Below are 20,989 nucleotides of genomic sequence, written 5' to 3'. Positions count from 1 at the left end.
GGCATTCACAGTCCCTTTTATCCTCTGTAGAGAGCCCCTTCACCCATTTTCCCAAGAGTTTGTGAAAAACAGCCTTTGGAGCTGAGGAAAGATAGCAAGAGAAAGCCACCTGACTTCCTGCCCCATGAGATAATGGATGTAACATAGTTCCCTTGGGACAGGAGTTCCAGGGGAAGCCTAGTTATCTACAAAGCTTGTGAAGCCATAACGTTCTAGGAAAGAATGCACAGATGGCAGTGGATACATATAGCAGGCTGGTTACATACACCTTTCTAGCAGCTGCGATGTGTTATTGTAAGCAGTTGCACAATTCCAGGAATGTATCTCAGTCACCTTGACAGCAAGCTGCAATTCTGCGGAAGGATTCTTTATGTCCTTTGTCCCCTAGTTATGTCTGACATTTTGTGCCTCCACAGAGCAGTGGGAAAAGCTCTGTGCTTGAGAGCATTGTTGGCCGGGACTTCTTGCCACGCGGCTCAGGCATCGTCACGCGTCGGCCTCTCATCCTGCAACTGGTGCATGTCCCAACTTTGGCAGAGAGGAGGCGGGCAGCCAGTGGAGAAAGCGGTAAGAGAATAGCAGGGGACTGTTGCTGATCTCCCTGTAGGGTAAGAAGGCTCTGCAGTAGCTTATACTGTCGACTGCCTTGAGCTCCACGAGGAAGAAAGGTGGCTAATAAATGTTTTAAATAAACAAAATAAATAGCCTTTTGGTTTGGCTCTGTGACTGCAAAAGCAACGAGGCTATTTGGTGAGACTGAGAACACATTCAAACCATTTTTTTCTCCCTTCCTTAATTTGCTCTAGAGCAGCGATGGCGAACCTTTTCGAGACCGAGTGCCCAAATTGCAACCCAAAACCCACTTATTTATCGCAAAGTGCCGACCCGGCAATTTAACCCGAATACGGAGGTTTTAGTTTAGAAAAAATGGTTGGCTCCGAGGCGTGCGTTACTCGGGAGTAAGCTTGGTGGTAGTCGTGGCTTTGCTTTGAAGCAACCGTGCAACTCTTTGAACGGGTGAATCACGACCCTAGGAGGGTTTACTCAGAAGCAAGCCCCATTGCCAGCAACCAAGCTTACTCCCAGGTAAAGGATCGTGCTTTAGTTCTTCGCATGAAAATCAGTGGGGTTTAACAGCGCTTAACAGGGTTACCTACACTGCTTCCCCAAAACTAGGTCTTAGGTTTAATGCTAATAATCGAGCCCAGCAGCCCAGACCAGCCTAGATGTGTGTGTGTGGGAGTGGGGGGGCTCTGTTTGCACGTGCCCACAGAGAGGGCTCTGAGTGCCACCTCTGGCACCCGTGCCATAGGTTCGCCACCACTGCTCTAGAGCTAGAATTATTGCTTGAAGGCTTTGGCTGAACACGCCCAAACTAAGAAAAAATTATTTGCCCTTTTTTAAAACCAGGCACAAGCATTCAGTCGGTTAATTGGGCAGAGGGACTGGCTTGCTGTGAGCTCCTGGTTATTCCAGGTAGCTGGCTTTTTAAGAAAATGAAACTTTTTTGTTACCAGTGATAAGCAGCTGACTTGAATGTGGACATTTTGGAAAGTAAGGTTGAAAGGGCACTGAATAGAAACTGCAAACGGCAGCTAGCATCACAGGCAAGGTGCATCTCCCTCCCTCCCCCAACGTTTTGCTTGGGACTAATATTGTCTAACGTGACACGTTATATTTCCAAGAGACAAAGAGATGCTTTTCTTCTGAAGGATTCCAGGGCAGCAAACGTACCAGCAGTGGCGAAGGAAAAGGGTTTTAGCCAGTGGTGGGATTCAAATAATTTAACAACTGGTTGCTTACCAGCACCATTTTAACAACCGGTTCTGCCGAAGTGGTGCGAACCTGCTGAATCCCACCACGGGTTTTAGCGATGTCTCTATAATAATGAGATATCAATGAGAATAAACAGCGAATGTAGCCACACTCCTTAAAGGTACAGGAATTTCAACTCTGACTACACCACAGAACAGTGCTTTTATCACATCACGCCTGGAATCCATCCGCTGTCATTCTATCTGGTTCCTGTAGCTCATAGGTGTCAAACTCGTGGCCCTCCAGATGTTATGGACTACAGTCCCCATCATCCCCTGCCAGCATGATGCCGCATCAACCCCGTCTAGGCGACGGGCCAATTTATGCCCGCCCGCGGAGACTTATGGATCCACTTGGTTTCCTGAATGCTCTGCGGGACCCTGAACCCGCCGGCACGCTCGATGAGCAGGTGGAGGACTGGAATTCCCGGCTCTCCGATGCCATCGATGCTGTTGCTCCCCGGCGCCCTCTACGTCCCCGCGTGCGACGCGCTCCGTGGTATACAGAGGAGTTGCGTCGCATGAAGCGGGAACTTAGACGTCTAGAGCGAGTGTGGAGAAAAACTCGTGACGAAGCTGCGCGAACACCCTATAGGACGCTTATGAAAGCCTATGAGGTGGCGACGAAGGAAGTGAAGAGGGCTTTCTTCTCTTCCTCCCTCGCATCCGCTAGCTCTCGCCCAGCACAATTGTTCCGCATAATTCGGTCATTGACCTCCTTATTGGAGAGGTCCTCAAATTCTCCCTTGCCGTCTTCAGGCCCTTGTTTGGCCCAGTTTTCCCTGCTCTCTGAAGCCGCTGTCGACAGAGCCTTAGCTGCTGTTAGACCTACTACCTGTCCTCTGGATCCGTGCCCGTCCTGGCTTGTAAAAACCTGCCGGGCGGAGCTACGACCCCATCTGTTGAGTATAATCAACGGTTCCCTTGAGCAAGGAACCTTCCCGGATGGGTTGAAGGAGGCAGTGGTCCGCCCACTCTTAAAAAGACCATCGTTAGATCCGAGTGATCTGGCCAATTACCGCCCCGTTTCGAATCTTTCGTTTCTGGGGAAGGTAATTGAGAGAGTGGTGTTGGAGCAGCTTCAAGGTTTTCTGGATGACGCATCGGCTTTTGACCCCTTCCAGTCCGGCTTCCGTGCTGGGCATGGGACGGAGACTGTTCTCGTCGCCGTCACAGATGCACTCCGTATTCAGCTTGACCAAGGCGGATCGGCGCTGCTGGTGTTGTTAGATCTCACCGCAGCGTTTGATGTGGTCGACCACGACCTTTTGACCCACCGCCTGGCTGCCTCCGGAGTGCGAGGCACTGTCCTTCAATGGATTGTCTCGTTTCTCCGGGGCCGGAGTCAGCAAGTGAGGTGCGGGGATCAAGCCTCCTGGAAGTGCCCGCTTCAATGTGGTGTACCCCAGGGGGCGCTATTATCCCCGCTGCTATTTAATATCTATATGCGACCCCTTGCTCAGCTGGTACGGAGTTTCGGGCTGGTCTGTCATCAGTATGCAGATGACACGCAGCTCGTTCTGTTGATGGAGGGGGGAGCAGCCGCCGCCCCTGTGGCTCTACAGCACTGTTTGGAGGCGGTCGCTGGTTGGTTGCGCCAGAGCAGGTTAAAACTGAATCCGTCGAAGACGGAGATCCTCTGGCTTGGCCGTGGGGGGGGAGGGTCTTTCCAGCCGCCGGTGTGGGAGGGGGCCACTTTGGCATTGACCCCCTCCGTCCGCAGCCTGGGGGTCCACCTGGATTCGTCTCTGTCAATGGAGACCCAGGTGGCCCATACAACCCGGGCTGCTTTTTTCCACCTTCGTCAGGCCCGGCGGCTGGCGCCCTTCCTCTCCCAAGCGGACCTAGCCACGGTGATCCATGCAACGGTCATCTCCAGATTAGACTATTGTAACTCGCTCTACGCGGGCCTTCCCTTGCGTTTGATCCGGAGACTAAAACTGGTCCAGCATGCAGCGGCGCGTCTGCTTGCAGGTAGTGCCACCTGGCAGCATATTCAACCTATACTGTGCCAGCTGCACTGGCTCCCGGTGGAATTCCGGATCATCTTCAAGGTGCTGGTATTGACCTTTAAGGCCCTACGCGGCCTGGGACCATCGTATCTTCGAGACCGCATCACCCCATACGTCCCTGCACGGCCTCTCCGATCGGTTGAGGCCAATTTACTGGTGGTCCCTGGCCCCTCGATGATACGGCTGGCCTCCACACGGGCCAGAGCCTTTACGGCTCTGGCCCCGGCCTGGTGGAACACTCTTCCTCCAGCTGTCCGGGCCCTGCGGGACCTGGGTGAGTTCCGCAGGGCCTGTAAGACGGAGTTGTTCCGCCGGGCCTTTGGAGGAACCGGCCGTTGATGGTGCCCCCGCCCCCGGCTCGGCCCCGACATCTGGGCCAATTGTCATCTCAGACTCGCCATCCCCCTCTTTTTAGAGAGGGGAGGGAATTTTTAGATTAGAATGTCGGACGCCTTTCTCCCCCCTTTGGGGAAGGGAAGGGAACTACAACAGTAGATCACTGAACGCTATTTATTTACTGTAATTTATTACATATTTATTAGGAACGTTGTTATGGTTATCGCTGCTTTTAAATGTTTTAATTGCCTATATTGTTTTATTTCTGCTGTACACCGCCCAGAGCCCTCCGGGGATGGGGCGGTATAAAAGTTTAAAAAATAAATAAAATAAATAAAAATAATATGCTCCTCTTTCTCCACAATGCCAACACTTTGGGCTTAATCCTTTAATCATATAGGCTAGCTGTATTGGGGTTCTATACCATTTAAGTATAACCTTTCTTTCTAGTTCCACATATTTTTCAATCTTTATCTTCTTCATACTGTCCATTATTCTTTCTATTTTTTCTTCTAAGAAATTATCTTTTTCCCATTTTTGTTATTCTGTTTCTACTTGTGACTTGTTGAATATCAGCAAAACTGCATTTGTTGACCACAACGGTTGTGCTTATCGAAGAAAAGGAAGAAGGTTCGGTTTTTACGCCCCGCTTTTTCTGGCCTTTAGGAAGACTCGAGGCAGCTGACAATTGCCTTCCCCTCCCCACAACAGATACCTTGTGAGGCAGGTGGGGGCTGAGAGAGTTTGGAGAGAACTGTGACTAATCCAAGGTCACCCAGCGGGCTTCACGGGCAGGAGTGGGGAAGCAAGCCCGCTTCTCCAGGTTGCAGCCTTCCGCTCTTAACCACCACACATTGCCCTCGAATCTCTTAGTGCAGAGGTCTTCAAACTGTGGCCCTCCAGATGTCCAGGAACTACAATTCCCATCAGCCTCTGCCAGCATGGCCAAGTAGCAGGGCTGATGAGAATTGTAGTTCCTGAACATCTGGAGGGCCATAGTTTGAAGACCCCTGCCTTAGTGGAAATAACCTCTTTGCCACTTGGCAGCATGTCTGTGCGCGAATCTGGTAGTGCTTCTTGTAGTGCTATCAATCCACCTGGGGCCGAGCACGACAGTAAAGGGCCTTGCCCCGAGGAGCTTCCAATCCAGCGTAAGGCGCCTGTGATGCCTGGGACCATTGTTGGTTCTGCAGGCTGTTTGAAGGGCCAATGGCTTCAGCAGCTTGGGAAGAACCTGCCCTTTCAGGGGCTGACTTTTGGCTGCGGGCCACAGACTTTTGGCACAGACTCTCCCACGCGGGACACGTCTTGAAGAGATTTGTAGCTGACTTCTGTTCTTGTTCTCTTTGGGCGCAGGTGTCCAGGCTGAAGAATGGGCCACCTTCCTGCACTGCAAACACAAGGTACCAGCTGGGGACGGGTTGAAAGGGCTCCACGGGTGGTCAGGACTGGCCCATCCTCAAAGGTGGGATGGGCGGCAAGGCTGCAGGTCCAGCTGGGGAAATCCTTCTGCGGAGTGTATGTGTGTGTGCAAGACACAGTTATTTTCCCATCCTCCTGAGTCTTGGGACAATGAGGTCTGCGGATATTCCTACCTGATCCCTTTTCCAACTGTACATACATCAGGTTCTGGGACTGTAGTCAATAAGGAGCTCTGGATTAAGAGCATAAGAACAAGCCAGCTGGATCAGACCAGAGTCCATCTAGTCCAGCTCTCTGCTACTCGCAGTGGCCCACCAGGTGCCTTTGGGAGCTCACCTGCAGGAGGTGAAAGCAAGGGCCTGCTGCGGCTGTTGCCCCCGATCACCTGGTCTGTTAAGACATTTGCAGTCTCAGATCAAAGTGGATCAAGATTGGGAGCCATGGATCGACTTCTCCTCCATCAATCTGTCCAAGCCCCTTTGAAAGCTATCCAGGTGAGTGGCCATCCACCACCTCCTGTGGCAGCATATTCCAAACACCAATCACACGTTGCGTGAAGAAGTGTTTCCTTTTATTAGTCCTAATTCTTCCCCCCAGCATTTTCAATGGATGCCCCCTGGTTCTAGTATTGTGAGAAAGAGAGAAAAATTTCTCTCTGTCAACATTTTCTACCCCATGCATAATTTTGTAGACTTCAATCATATCCCCCCTCAGACGTCTCCTCTCCAAACTAAAGAGTCCCAAACGCTGCAGCCTCTCCTCATAAGGAAGGTGCTCCAATCCTTCAATCATCCTCGTTGCCCTTCTCTGCACTTTTTCTATCTCTTCAATATCCTTTTTGAGATGTGGCGACCAGAACTGAACAAAAAGGGGTCCTGTGGAATTGCACAGATTAATGGTTTAGTGAAGCGTGCGCTTAAACATAGATATGGGATTTCAGCCAGGGCACCGCAGCAAAGGCCAGGCCATTCCCCCCACTGCAATCCCTCTTTTCTCTTCGCCTTGTGCTCCAACAGCTCAATCCCCCAGCTCAGCCATTTCCGTTCTGCCATTATTTCCAGCTGCTACCCTGCTCTTGTTGTCCTTTTTAAAAAAGGGCCCCCTTTCGGTTGCTATGCCACAGGTTGCTAAGGCCTATCTCGCCTCTCCTCTCTATGGTCGAACGTTTCAAAAAATCGGCCGGGGTCTGCAACCTGCGGCTCCAGAGCCGCATGCGGCTCTTTCAGCCTCATACTGTGGCTCCACGTGGCCTGGAGGTCGGAGAGCAGCGCCCTACCCAGCGCCACTGCCTTCTACAGTGCGAGAGGCGGTGGCCTCAGGCAGGCTGCAGCCGCCATCCCCCCTCTGCCCCACGGAGCAGGTGGCTGCCTGCTCCATCAGGCAGAGGGGGTTTCCCTGTCCGGCGCCTCCGCCTCCCAGCGCTGGAAGGAAAGGTGAGTGGAGGGGCCAAACCGAAGGCGGCTCCATGTGGAGCTGCCTCTCCGGCTCAGTAGATCTTCGGGGCCATGGAAAACGGGTCCAAATGGCTCTTTGGGTGGTAAAGGTTGCCAACCCCTGGCCCAGGGACATGGGATACCCCATGTCTCCATTAGCAGTACGCCACTGATCCAACCCCTTGAGTAGTGGCAGTTCTGAGAACATCTTTTTGTGTCAGCAAATACCCTTGGAGTTCTGACACAGTGGTGGGTGTGGCCACACAACACCAGCCACAAAAATGTCACTGCAGGAGACCTAGTCTGCCTCTAAATGGCTTCCACTTCTTATCTTCACCCATACAGTGAAGATCCTCGTGTTGTGGTAGCGGCGGTTGCTTCCAAAGCAACGTTTTGAATAATCCTCACAGCCAATGCAGCCTCAAGTGGGCAAGCAGAAGTCTTACTGCAGACCTGGGCATTATACGGCCCGCGGGCCACATCCGGCCCGCCGGATGACCCTGACTGGCCCCCCTGCCTTTTGGCCCGGCCCTCCACAATATTTTCTGTTTCTTATGCGGCCCCATGGAAAAAATAATTGCCCACCCCTGTCTTACTGGGTGAAAGCCTCACTGGGCTTCACCCACTTTCTAAAAACACTTGGTGGGTGTCTTAGTGCCTTCGGGCACCACGTGGGAGACCCCTGTCCTAGACGCTGAGCCAGAAGGTGACACATCCTAGAACGGTGGTCATTTTTGTTCTGTTGGTGCAAAAGTAAAAAGGAGGAAGTTGGCAGCACCTTAAAGACTATCAGATCCAGAGATCTTTATTAGGCCTATACAGCACAGGGACAAAGAATAGGAGTAAATCCAGGAAAGAACAGTGTAAGTCATGTAAACAGAAGCCAAGGGAACCTAATCCAAAATGTGCAGCAGAAATTTGGCTACAGTTGACTAATTGATATATTCCAGTATCAGCTTTAATGGCCAGAGCCCAGCTTCTGAGATGCAAGAAGGGAATTCTCATTTACACAGCAGAGGAGCACACAGTGGTTTGTGAAGGCTGCCAAGTGTAAGGGAGAGAGTTTGTGACACTTTTCTGCGCCCAGAAGTGGGCAAGACAAGCACAGTCACCGTTTTGGAACTGCTGTAACGGGGTGTGTGTGTGTGTGACAATAATAGAACTTTCTGGGGTGCCGTGTGGTTTCCGGGCTGTATGGCTGTGTTCTAGCAGCATTCTCTCCTGATGTTTCGCCTGCATTTGTGGCTGGCATCTTCAGAGGATCTGATAGTTGGAAAGGAAAGCAAGTGGAGTATATATACCTGTGAGTAAAGGTCAGAAGCTGAGGGCATCTGAATAGGAGTGGCCTGGCAAGTGAGTAACATAAGAAGAACATAAGAACTAGCCTGCTGGATCAGACCAGAGTCCATCTAGTCCAGCATTCTGCTACTCGCAGTGGCCCACCAGGTGCCTTTGGGAGCTCACATGCAGGATGTGAAAGCAATGGCCTGCTGCTGCTGCTGCTCCTGAGCACCTGGTCTGCTAAGGCATTTGCAATCTGAGATCAAGGAGGATCAAGATTGGTAGCCATAGATCGACTTCTCCTCCATAAATCTGTCCAAGCCCTTTTTAAAGCTATCCAGGTTAGTGGCCATCACCACCTCCTGTGGCATCACCACCTCCTGTTCCAAACACCAATCACACGTTGCGTGAAGAAGTGTTTCCTTTTATTAGTCCTAATTCTTCCCCCCAGCATTTTCAATGAATGCCCCCTGGTTCTAGTATTGTGAGAAAGAGAGAAAAATTTCTCTCTGTCAACATTTTCTACTCCATGCATAATTTTATAGACTTCAATCATATCCCCCCTCAGACGTCTCCTCTCCAAACTAAAGAGTCCCAAAACGCTGCAGCCTCTCCTCATAAGGAAGGTGCTCCAGTCCCTCAATCATCCTCATTGCCATTCTCTGCCATTTTTTCTATCTCTTTGATATCGATATCCGATACAATGAAGTGTAACATGTGAGCAGCAAAAGAGATACTGGGGCAATGTAATTAAAGCTATATTTAATTTCTAATTCAGCGGTTTCTCCTTGGAGTCTCATCTTGAATTCCCTCCTTGATGGAAACAGGTGGAGTTTTGAGACAATGCGATGGACGGATTCTTGCCCCTTAGTTAGGGCTGTTTGGCTGCTTTTGGAAGATAGTCCTGCGGTGGCTTCCCCCACCCTTTCCTCACCCCTGTCCCCCCTCTGGCTGCTGCAGTTCTGCTCCACAGCATGCCCTGCCAGAAACCAGTGAGGGAACCAAGCTAGAACAGGAGAGGAGACAACCGCATCCACGCCCTCTGTCAAGCCCTGGATCTGTAGCAATATCGGACTCTGTGATTTCAGTCAAAAGCCTTTATTGACAGATGACAGCATGGCCTCAGAAGAAACCAGTTTCAAAGAGTGGCTTCCCAAGCACCCCTTTTTCATGCCCACCAAGATGCCCCCCTTCCCTTCAACCCCCAGAGATATCAAAGCAAAGCATTACAGAAGAGGAATGGGAAAGCCGGTAGTTCTCAAGGCAGTGGGAAGGGCTATCAGCCCCACTGGCGCTTGGGCGCAGTCTACATTACTACAGGTCACAAAGCACAAATGAAGCAGGAAACTGATAGTAGAGGAGACCCATTACCATGACAGAAACCAGACCCCCGCCTGACACCCTCTTCCACAGCCTCTGAAACTGCGTTTCTGTCTGAATAATCAGTGATGGGTCTCTCTCTCTCTCTCTCTCTCTCTCTCTCCCACACCTTCCAAGACCTTTACTGACTTCAGTGAGATTCGGGAGGAGATTGAAATCGAGACAGAAAGGACGACTGGAGCTAACAAGGTATGGACCACAGGCCCTCTTGGCTTCCCTTGGACGAATGCGGCGGATGCTCGATCTATTCCCTCATGGGTTTTTCTGCTTGTAGGGAATCAGCCCGGAGGCCCTGTATCTGAAGATCTACTCCCCCCAGGTGCTCAACTTGACTCTTGTGGATCTGCCAGGGATTACCAAGGTAAGAGGTCTCGCAAGTGGGGCAATGCCCCCCTTATTCTCCCCCCACCCCCGAATCTGGCCTAATGGATGCTGATGACTCTGGGAAACTCAGCCAAGACCTGGGAAATCTACTTCCCTGTGGATCCAGTAGGGGTAGAAAGCAGGCTATGAGATGAATGCTAAAGGTGGAACCTTCTGTTGGGGGCAAACGCAGACTTTCCAGCATCAGCCGGCGTGGGGTAGTGGTTAAGAGCAGGTGCACTCTAATCTGGAAAACCGGGTTTGATTCCCTGCTCTGCCACTTGAGCGGTGGAGGCTTATCTGGTGAACTAGATTAACTTGTGCTCTCCAACACATGCCAGCTGGGCTAGTCACAGTTCTTCGGAGCTCTCTCAGCCCCACCCACCTCACAGGATGTTTGTTGGGGGCGGGAAGGGAAAGGAAATTGTAAGCCCCTTTGAGTCTCCTTACAGGAGAGAAAGGGGTGGGGTATAAATCCAACTCTTCTTCTTGATGCGCAGAGTGGCAGGAGAGGGGATTTGGAGGGAAGAGAGAAATGGACGAGAGGTTTATTTATTCTCCTGCAGCTCCTCCCACTCTGCTTGACTGACAGCTGGTCTTGGAGTATTTGGCTCCACCTCTATAGGTTAGTTTGGGAAGAGAGGATTTCATCAGCCGGGCAGTGGGGGGTGGGGCTTGGTGTTCCAAAGCGATCATAAAACTTGCCAGGTGTAGTGGGTAACATCCCCGCCCACTGCAATTGTGAGATTTTTTTGTGTCAGCAGATACACATGGCCTTGAGCTAATAATGGAGTTGGGTGTTCATGTTATCGTTGGCAAAGACTCGTTCAAGTGCCTGGGTGGCTTTTGAAGGATGCGATGGATCGGAGCGATGGAGCCTTTTGCCAATATCGGGGGCCCACTCAATGTCAGACTGCCTGATCTTGGAAGGCCAAACTAATATAGGGGGAAGTGACATGCCAAAGTCTGTAAAAGTAACAAACGATACCACTAGGGCTAGACAAATCCAAACTGTTTTTTAACATATCACAAATGAAAATACTTAACGGTTAACTTCATGGATTAACATGTAAAGTCTTCATGCAATTGAGTCTATTACTAAATTCACACCTTTCAAACAATGTTATTTCAGGAAAACTTATAAAATTGCCTTCATAACATGTTGTTTTGGAATAGTATTGTTTTAAAGGTGCGAAGTAAGTTTAGAAAACATACTAAATTGCCTTCATAATATGTTTTCTTGAAATACGATTGTTGGAAAGGTCTGAGGTAGTTTAGTAATAGACTCAACGGCACGAAGACTTTACATGTTAATCCATGAAGTGAATGGTTAAGTATTTTTATTTGCGATATATAAAAAACAGTTCAGATCTGTATAGTGGTTTCTTGTTTGTAACTTTTCTGGAAGCTAGCTAGACGAAGAGCTGATGAAGGGCTATTTTTGTGGCCGGGGTGGGGTGGGGTGGGTTTGGGTGGGGAGGAGAATGCCCAAATTCAATTTGGATTCTTTTTGAAGTTCCTTGTGTTCTGTATGTCTCTGTGTGTTCATGTGGTCTCATGGGATCGTGGGAATCTATTTGACTTTGCCTCTGGAACCCTTTTCCCCAGGTGTTTCTTTGACATTCATTAAGGGGAGAAACTTCCTTCTTCTCCTCCTCCTTCTCCCTTCTCCTCCTCCTTCTCCGTCGTCTTCTTTCTTCTCCTTGTTGCCTTGACCTGAATGGGCCAAACTAGCCTGATCGTGTCAGATCACAGAAGCTAAGCAGGGTCTGCCCCGGCTAGTACTTGAATGGGAGACCACCAAGGAAGTCCAAGGTTGCTATGCAGAGGCAGGCTGAGGCAAACCACCTCTGGTCATCTCTTGCTTTGACCTGGACGGCCCAGGTTAGCCCAATCCCATCAAATCTGAGAAGCTGAGCAGGGTGAGCCGTTGTTAGTACTTGGATGGGAAACTACCAGGGAAGTCCAAGGTTGCTGTGCAGAGGTAGACAATGGCAAACCCACCTCTGCAAGTCTCTTGAAAACCCAATGGGGGTTGCCACAAGTCAGCTGCCATGCGATGGCAAAAAGAGAGAGAACTTCAGTTAATTAATTTGCAACCCCAGAAATCCTTTGGTTCAGCTCCATCTATGACCCTGGCCTGCTAAATTGAGCTCCCCTTTTCCGAGGCAGGGTTCAGGAACTGAGGCTGGCCGCTGGTTGCTCTGCTCTGATTGGGCACTGTGCGGCCCCCTAGAATGGTTGAATCATAAGAGTTGGAAGAGACCCCCAAGGGCCATCCAGTCCAACCCCCTGCAATGCAAGGTCACATAATCAGAGCACTCCAGACAGACAGATGGCCATCCAGCCTCTCTTTAAAAACCTCCAAAGAAGGAGACTCCTCTGAGCTGATACAGGAGGAAGAATCAGAGTTTGCGGCTGCAAATGAATGCTTCCATTTTGGTGTAGCCCAGCAGTGCTGTTGCAATCGAACCCCTGTCTGTCGTCAAACTGGCGATAAAGCCCGGGCCTTGATTTCCTTTCTGGGCCTTTCCCCAGCCCCTGGCGCTTCCAGGCATTGCTTTCTATTTCAGGTGCCCGTTGGGGATCAGCCCCCCGACATTGAGGTCCAGGTCCGGGATATGATCCTTTCCTACATTTCCAACCCCAACTGCCTGATCCTGGCCGTGACGGCTGCGAACACGGACATGGCCACCTCCGAAGCGCTCAAGCTCGCTCGAGACGTGGACCCTGATGGTACGGTGTGTTGCCCGTGGGGACAAGCTGCAGTGTAAGGGGGCCATGCTGGAGGTGTGGGTGTTGGAGTTTGTTCCCTGGAGAGAGAGGTGGAGTGCTGGAACTAGGGCCGGGGTCTCGCACTTTTCCAAGCCTGTGGGCCCCTTTGGAATTCTGGCACAAAATGGCTGATGCAGGAGGTGGGGCCAGCCACAAAAGGACTGCTGCAAGAGGCGGGGCCAGTCACGAAATGGCGGCCAAAGCTTCCCTTCAGTCGCCCAGTGAAAATCTTTGCAGCAGCTGCCAAAGCCTCATTTCTAAAAATCTGCACACCAACCAGAGTCTGCGCTAGGCAAAAGTCCCGCCCACTCTCTGAAAACACTTGGTGGGCAGCAGGAAAAGTGTTAGATCAGTGATGGCGAACCTTTTCGAGACCGAGTGCCCAAATTGCAACCCAAGATCCACTTATTTATCACAAAGTGCCAACACGGCAATTTAACCTAAATACTGAGGTTTTAGTTTAGAAAAAACGGTTGGCTCCGAGGCGTGCGTTACTCGGGAGTAAGCTTGGTGGTAGTCGGTGGCTTTGCTTTGAAGCAATCGTGCGACTCTTCCAATGCGTGAATCCCGACCCTGGAAGGGTTTACTCAGAAGCAAGTCCCATTGCCAGCAACCAAGCTTACTCCCAGGTAAAGGGTCGTGCTTTAGTTCTTCGCATGAAAATCAGTGGGGTTTAACAGGGCTTAACCCTAACCCTACACTGCTTCCCCAAAACTAGGTCTTAGGTTTAATGCTAATAATCGAGCCCAGCGGCCCAGGCCAGCCTAGATTTGTGTGTGGGGGGGTGACTTTGCGCGTGCCCACAGAGAGGGCTCTGAGTGCCACCTCTGGCACCCGTGCCATAGGTTCGCCACCACTGTGTTAGATGGTTCCCTCAGGGAGTCTGTGCTGGGGGCATCTTTGCTGTGGAAAGGAAAGGGAACTTGGCAGAGTGGTGTGATGCTGAACAGGTGTGCGTGTGTGCGTGTGTGCTCTCTCGGCCTGAGATCTGCAGAGGGATAATTATGGGAATGACGGAGAAGACGCACGTTGAGGCTGGAGCGGTGAACAGGAAAGAGCTTCCGGTCTGGGATGGAGCGGAATTAAGGGTGCAGCAAAGGGCTCCCCAGCTGTCAACCAGTGGGGATGTCTGGAACCGGGGAAGAGCCGCTGTCTTTCCCTGCAGGGCGGAGGACGCTGGCCGTCATCACCAAGTTGGATCTGATGGACGCTGGGACAGACGCCATGGACGTCCTGATGGGCCGTGTCATTCCCGTGAAGCTGGGCATCATCGGGGTGGTCAACAGGTCGGTGCCGGGGGAGAGGGGGAAAGGACTTGGAGGCAGGGGTGGTCTGTGGCATGGGCCCCCTCCCCCCATTGGGACCCCCGTACCTGAGGGACCGTTTCTCCCCTTAACGTCCCCACCCGGCCTCTGCGTTCTGCAGAGGCCAATCTGTTGAAGACTCCCAGCCCCTCAAGGATACGACTGGCCTCTCCTCGGGCCAGGGCCTTTTCTGCTGTGGCCCCTGCCCTGTGGAACACTCTTCCCGCTACCATCAGGGCCCTGCGGGACCTTGAACAGTTCCGTCAGGCCTTCGGGGAGGCCGGCCATTGTGATAAGAACATAAGAACAAGCCAGCTGGATCAGACCAGAGTCCATCTAGTCCAGCTCTCTGCTACTCGCAGTGGCCCACCAGGTGCCTTTGGGATCTCACAGGCAGGAGGTGAAAGCAATGGCCTTAAGAACATAAGAACGAGCCAGCTGGATCAGACCAGAGTCCATCTAGTCCAGCTCTCTGCTACTCGCAGTGGCCCACCAGGTGCCTTTGGGAGCTCACAGGCAGGAGGTGAACGCAATGGCCTTCTGCGGCTGTTGCTCCCGATCACCTGGTCTGCTAAGGCATTTGCAATCTGAGATCAAGGAGGATCAAGATTGGTAGCCAGAGATCGACTTCTCCTCCATAAATCTGTCCAAGCCCCTTTTAAAGCTATCCAGGTTAGTGGCCATCACCACCTCCTGTGGCAGCATATTCCAAACACCAATCACACGTTGCGTGAAGAAGTGTTTCCTTTTATTAGTCCTAATTCTTCCCCCCAGCATTTTCAATGTATACCCCCTGGTGATGCTGTATTTTGTTATAGTGGGCCATGAATCGTCACCATGTCCAAATCCTCCCCGGGGTGGAGGGGTACTCTGTGTATTAGGCCGCCTTCATGATTGGTTAGGTTTATCTGCTGTTTAGTTATGGTGACAATATTTTTATCTGTACATTTGTTTGTTTTACTGCTTTTATTGTTGTTATGTGTATTTGTACACCACCCAGAGCCCTTCGGAGGTGGCCGGTATAGTAAATATAATAATAAATAAATAAATACATTGGGGAACGTCCTTGGCGGTAGAAATGTGGAGTGGCAGAACAGTGGGAACTCACTCGGGGATATCTGCCCTTGTGTCTCGTAGTTGGCTGTGCAGTCCTGACCCTCCCCCCTCCCCTTTTTCCTCCATCAGGAGCCAACATGACATCAATAGCCACAAGAGCATCACTGAGTCTCTGCAGGACGAACAGGGTTTCCTACAGAAGCGGTACCCATCGCTTGCCAACCGGAATGGCACACGGCACCTGGCCAAGACTCTCAACAGGTGAGAGAGAGAGAGAGACCACAGAAAGAAAGGCCCCTGCACAAGTTAAGCTCCTGCTGTTAGGGAGAGTTAGAGATTTGGAAGGGGTGCCATGGTGTCTGGGCTGGGCAGCGTCTCTTACTTGTGATTTATTTGCATCACTTATACCTACCTTTCTTCCCAATGGGGACCGAATGCAGCCAACATAATTCTCTGTTCTATCATCACAACAACTCTGCAAGGTAGGTTAGGATGGTGTGGTGGTTACGGAGGTGGGCGCTAATCTGGAGAACCAAGCTCACCAATCAGAGAAGAGGGCCCGGACGGCCGGTTTTTTGAAACGTTCGACCATAGAGAGGAGAGGCGAGATAGGCCTTAGCAACCGGTGGCATAGCAACCGAAAGGGGGCCCTTTTTTAAGAAGGAAAATAAGAGCAGGGTAGCAGCTGGAAATAATGGCAGAACTGAAATGGTTGAGCTGGGGGATTGAGCTGTTGGAGCACAAGGCGAAGAGAAAAGAGGGATTGCAGTGGGGGGAATGGCATGGCCTTTGCTGAGGTGCCCTGGCTGAAATCCCATGTCTATGTTTAAGTGCACGCTTCACTAAACCATTAATCTGTGCAATTCCACAGGACCCCTTTTTGTTCAGTTCTGGTCGCCACATCTCAAAAAGGATATTGAAGAGATAGAAAAAGTGCAGAGAAGGGCAACGAGGATGATTGAGGGACTGGAGCACCTTCCCTATGAGGAGAGGCTGCAGCGTTTGGGACTCTTTAGTTTGGAGACGTCTGAGGGGGGGTATGGCTGAAGTCTATAAAATTATGCATGGGGTAGAAAATGTTGACAGAGAGAATTTTTTCTCTCTTTCTCATAATACTAGAACCAGGGGGCATCCATTGAAAATGCTGGGGGGAAGAATTAGGACTAACAAAAGGAAACACTTCTTCACGCAACGTGTGATTGGTGTTTGGAATATGCTGCCACAGGAGGTGGTGATGGCCACTCACCTAGATAGCTTTAAAAAGGGCTTGGACAGATTTATGGAGAAGTCGATCTATGGCTACCAATCTTGATCCTCTTTGATCTGAGATTGCAGATGCCTTAGCAGACCAGGTGCTCAGGAGCAGCAGCAGCAGAAGGCCATTGCTTTCACATCCTGCACGTGAGCTCCCAAAGGCACCTGGTGGGCCACTGCGAGTAGCAGAAAGCTGGACTAGATGGACTCTGGTCTGATCCAGCTGGCTTGTTCTTATGTTCTTATGAGAGACCCGTCTCATCCAGCACACTCTCTTTTTGAACTGTTGCCATCTGGCAGAAGATACAGGTCTATCAAAACTAGGACAAAGCGGCTTAGAGACAGCTTCTACTCTAGAGCTGTGGCTATGCTAAACTCCGTGGCTTCGTGTTGATATGTTTGGGGCTGTGTAGGGATGGGTGGAGGAAGGGGAAAGTGAGGATGGGGTATGAGTCTGAAATTGTGTGCATCGAGGAATGCTGCTGCAAATTTTGTTGTGCGTGCACAATGACAATAAATGCTTATGCTATGCTTATGCTATGCTTAACAGACACCGTGTGAGATCGGTGGGGCTGAGAGAGTCCTGAGAGAACTGTGACTAGCCCAAGGTCACCCAGCAGGAATGTGGAGTGTGGAAACACATCTGGCTCACCAGATAAGCCTCTGCCACTCAGGTGGAGGAGTGGGGAATCCAACCCGGTTCTCCAGATTAGAATACACCGCACTGGCTCTATTGGGTAACACAAAAACTGTATTGGTTTGGGGCCTTGCTTTGTGAACCGCGCTCTCAGCTGTCAAGTGCTCTCCCAGCTCATTATGTAAGCCCACCCTGCCACACAGGGAGTTTTCAAGAATAAAATAGATGTGATAGCCAATGGCTCAAACAATAAATACTACTTGACTTGACTTGAAGAATAAAATAGGGCGGAGAAGTGTCATGTAAGTCTCCTGGAAAGAAAAGTGTGGGACACAAATCTATGCCTTCGTCCAGAGTCCTTTTCTGTGTGGTGTTACAGAAGAAGAAGAAGAGTTTGGATTTATATCCCCCCCTTTCTCTCCTGCAGGAGACTCAAAGGGGCTGACAATCTCCTTGCCCTTCCCCCCTCACAACAAACACCCTGTCTTTATGCCTATTAAAGGTTAATAAAGATAAAGAAAGAACAAACACCCTGTGAGGTAGGTGGGGCTGAGAGAGCTCCGAGAAGCTGTGACTAGCCCAAGGTCACCCAGCTGGCGTGTGTGGGAGTGCACAGGCTAATCTGAATTCCCCAGATAAGCCTCCACAGCTCAGGCGGCAGAGCTGGGAATCAAACCCGGTTCCTCCAGATTAGATACACAAGCTCTTAACCTCCTACGCCACTGCTGCTCCCTCTGTTTTGACAGGGAGGGGATTTGGCCAAGGCCCAGCTGAGCCAGTTTGCTTCTCCCTTCCTCCAGGTTGCTGATGCATCACATCCGGGACTGCCTGCCAGAGCTGAAGACACGGGTGAATGTCCTGACGGCCCAGTACCAGTCTGTCCTACAAAGCTATGGGCAGCCCATCGAGGACAAGAACGCCACCCTGCTGCAGATCATTACCAAGTTCGCCACCGAGTACTGTAACACCATCGAGGGCACGGCCCGCAACATCGAGACTTCAGAGCTGTGAGTGGCGCCCCCGCCTGGCCGGGATGAATGGTGACAACGCAGCTGACTGCGGGGGCCTTGAAGGGGTGGTGGGTTCTTCCAGGGGCTGAGCGCCTGCCCCTTCCTCCTTCTCTCATAGGTGTGGAGGTGCCCGGATGTGCTATATCTTTCACGAGACCTTTGGCCGCACACTGGAGTCCATTGACCCGCTGGCCGGCCTGACGATGCTGGATATCCTGACGGCCATCCGCAATGCCACAGTAAGCTCGGCGTCCACTCTTGGAAAGCAGGGGAGTTGAGATTGGTGTGTGCGTGAGGTGTTGGGCCGCTGAGCCGTCCACGGGCCACGGCTCTGTTGAGGTAATCCAGACCTCCAGCCTGCCACAGAAAGCGGCCCTGTGCCAGAGAGCTGGTAGCCAAAGTGGTGAGGAGATGGAGCCGTGATCTGGCATGGCCATGTTTGAACCTCTTGTTGCCTGTTCATATTTCGGGGGTGGCAGGGGGCAAGCTTGCTTCTCTCTCAGTCTCAGCTCCCTGACTGCAGCACGAGGGTGATGAAAAAGAAGAGTTTGGATTTATATCCCACCTTACTCTCCTGTAAGGAAGAAGAAGAAGAAGAGTTTGGATTTATATCCCCCCTTTCTCTCCCGCAGGAGACTCAAAGGGGCTGACAGTCTCCTTGCCCTTCCCCCCTCACAACAAACACCCTGTGAGGTGGGCGGGGCTGAGAGAGCTCCGAGAAGCTGTGACTAGCCCAAGGTCACCCAGCTGGCGTGTGGGGGAGTGCCCAGGCTAATCTGAATTCCCCAGATCAGCCTCCACAGCTCAGGCGGCAGAGCTGGGGATCAAACCCGGTTCCTCCAGATTAGATACATGAGCTCTTAACCTCCTACGCCACTGCTGCTCCCTCAAGGAAACTCAAGGTGGCCTGCAAGCTCCCCTTCATCTCCCCACAACAGATACCTTGTGAAGCAGGTGGGGCTGAGAGAGTCCTGAGAGAACTGTAACTGGCCCAAGGTCACCCAGCAGGAATGTAGGAGTGCAGAAACACATCTGGTTCACCAGAGAAGCCTCCACCACTCAGGTGGAGGAGTGGGGAATCAAACCCGGTTCTCCAGATTAGAACCTACCTGCTCTTAACCATGACACCACGCTGGTATGATAGAGGCCTGCCTTCCGAGACTGTTTGGAGGATCCGTGATACCAGACAGTGCTGGGAAGAGTTTTCCCAGCAATTCTGTCATGCTTTACTGTTCTGGACAGCCATTGTGGAGAGAGGAGAGTGAAAATTCTCTAGCCTGTCAGGAAGTGGAGTTCCTGGTTCCAGGCACTGTAACTGATAAGGCGAAGGCCCCTGGCTTAGTGGTTTGCCATTCCAGCTACAACCCTGCTTGGCTTCCGACAAGATTGGTCTATACCACAGGTGTCAAACTCGCGGCCCTCCAGATGTTATGGACTACAGTTCCCATCTTCCCCTGCCAGTACGATGGCGAAAGAGACACATTAGAACACATGTTGTTTCGATGTCCCACTTTTGAAAAGCCCTGAAAGGAAACCCTCAGCCCAGCCATGACAGGTCTAATAGGCCTAAACTACAAAGATGTACTGGCCTACATATTGACAGGTAGGGAGCAGAAAATTACACGGGCAATGGCCCGTTTTTGTTCTTTAATCTGCAAACACAATAAGAGACATCTGCCGGCTGAATAGTTAAGGGAGGGAAAGACTGAATCCATTGTGATCCTTAGAAGATAGGGTCGGAGGCCGGAGTTTTTTTAGTAATGTCGCTATAGGTTTTAGCAAGACTGCACAGGCCCTTTACAAGTGTAGCTATATTAACTTTTAATCTTTTTGCCATAATCAAATGTATTTTACCTACTACTAGCTTTTCCGCGAGGTGACCTTTTAGTAAACAGTCACGGACTGTGTATAAGTACAATAATAATTTTATTAGTGTCGCAAATATTCCTTCTTGTAAATACCATAGACTATGTAATATTTCGTATAGTGCTTTTAGTGCTCTTATTATAGATTATAGATTACGTAACATTTGAATAGTGCTTCTAGTACTCTTTTGTCTATATATATACACTATGGTAACGGTACCTTGAAACTGATGTACCCTGATCTTGTACTACTGGTCGCTGACTGTAAATAAATTTATTTATTTATTTATTACTTAAACTTTTATACCGCCCCATCCCCGAAGGGCTCTGGGCGGTGTATAACACAAATATAAATAAGGTTAATTAAATTACTAAAACCATTAAAACAGCGATAGCAGTAAAAGAGGCGTCCGCCAACCCCCAATTTTAAAATTCTCCCCGGGAAAAGAGAGGGGGAGGCGGCGAGTCATGTTAGATTATAGGTCCAGGTATAAAAGCCAACTAGGGGCCAACTGGAGGGCACCGTTCAGCGGCTGGGCCCTCCGAAGGCCCGGCGGAACAACTCCGTTTTACAGGCCCTGCGGAACTCGTTAAGGTCCCGCAGGGCCCGGACAGCCGGAGGAAGGGTGTTCCACCAGGCTGGGGCCAGAGCCGTAAAGGCCCTGGCCCGTGTGGAGGCCAGCCGCATCATTGTAGTCCATAACATCTGGAGGGCTGCGAGTTTGACACCTATGGTCTATATGCCCCCTTCCCGGGGGCAACAATACAGGGCTTTTCTGCAGGTCAACCTCACACTAGCACGCAGCGGGCCAGTGTTTGTGTTCACTTCCATCAGCCTGCGTGGCAACCAGAAGAGGGGGAAGGCAACTTTTTTCTGGATAAAACTTACTTTTCATAGAATCGTAGAGTTGGAATGACCACAAGGGCCATCCAGTCCAACCCGCTGCCATGCAGGAAGACACAGTCGAAGCACTCCTGACAGATGGCCATCCAGCCTCTCTTTAAAAACCTTTAAGGAAGACTCCACCACACTCCAGGGTAGTGCAT

General features: G+C 50.9%; 1 protein-coding gene across 1 annotated transcript; it reads left to right on the top strand.

Moving 5' to 3' along the window:
- Positions 1-401: 401 nt before the first annotated feature.
- Positions 402-20,859, top strand: LOC125427898 (dynamin-1-like protein; the record flags this gene model as incomplete). Its single annotated transcript, XM_048487464.1, has 10 exons — positions 402-567; positions 5,519-5,565; positions 9,796-9,867; positions 9,953-10,039; positions 12,615-12,777; positions 13,982-14,102; positions 15,306-15,437; positions 17,868-18,074; positions 18,196-18,316; positions 20,725-20,859. Coding segments are annotated over 10 exons (1,251 nt in total), but the record flags the coding sequence as incomplete, so codon positions are not given.
- Between the last annotated feature and the right edge of the window lie 130 nt (positions 20,860-20,989).

Source organism: Sphaerodactylus townsendi, linkage group LG03 (genome assembly GCF_021028975.2).
Source record: "Sphaerodactylus townsendi isolate TG3544 linkage group LG03, MPM_Stown_v2.3, whole genome shotgun sequence".
Lineage (NCBI taxonomy): Eukaryota > Metazoa > Chordata > Lepidosauria > Squamata > Sphaerodactylidae > Sphaerodactylus > Sphaerodactylus townsendi.
The sequence above is the reverse complement of the archived record's forward strand: the minus strand, read 5'-3'. Positions and strand labels throughout refer to the sequence as shown.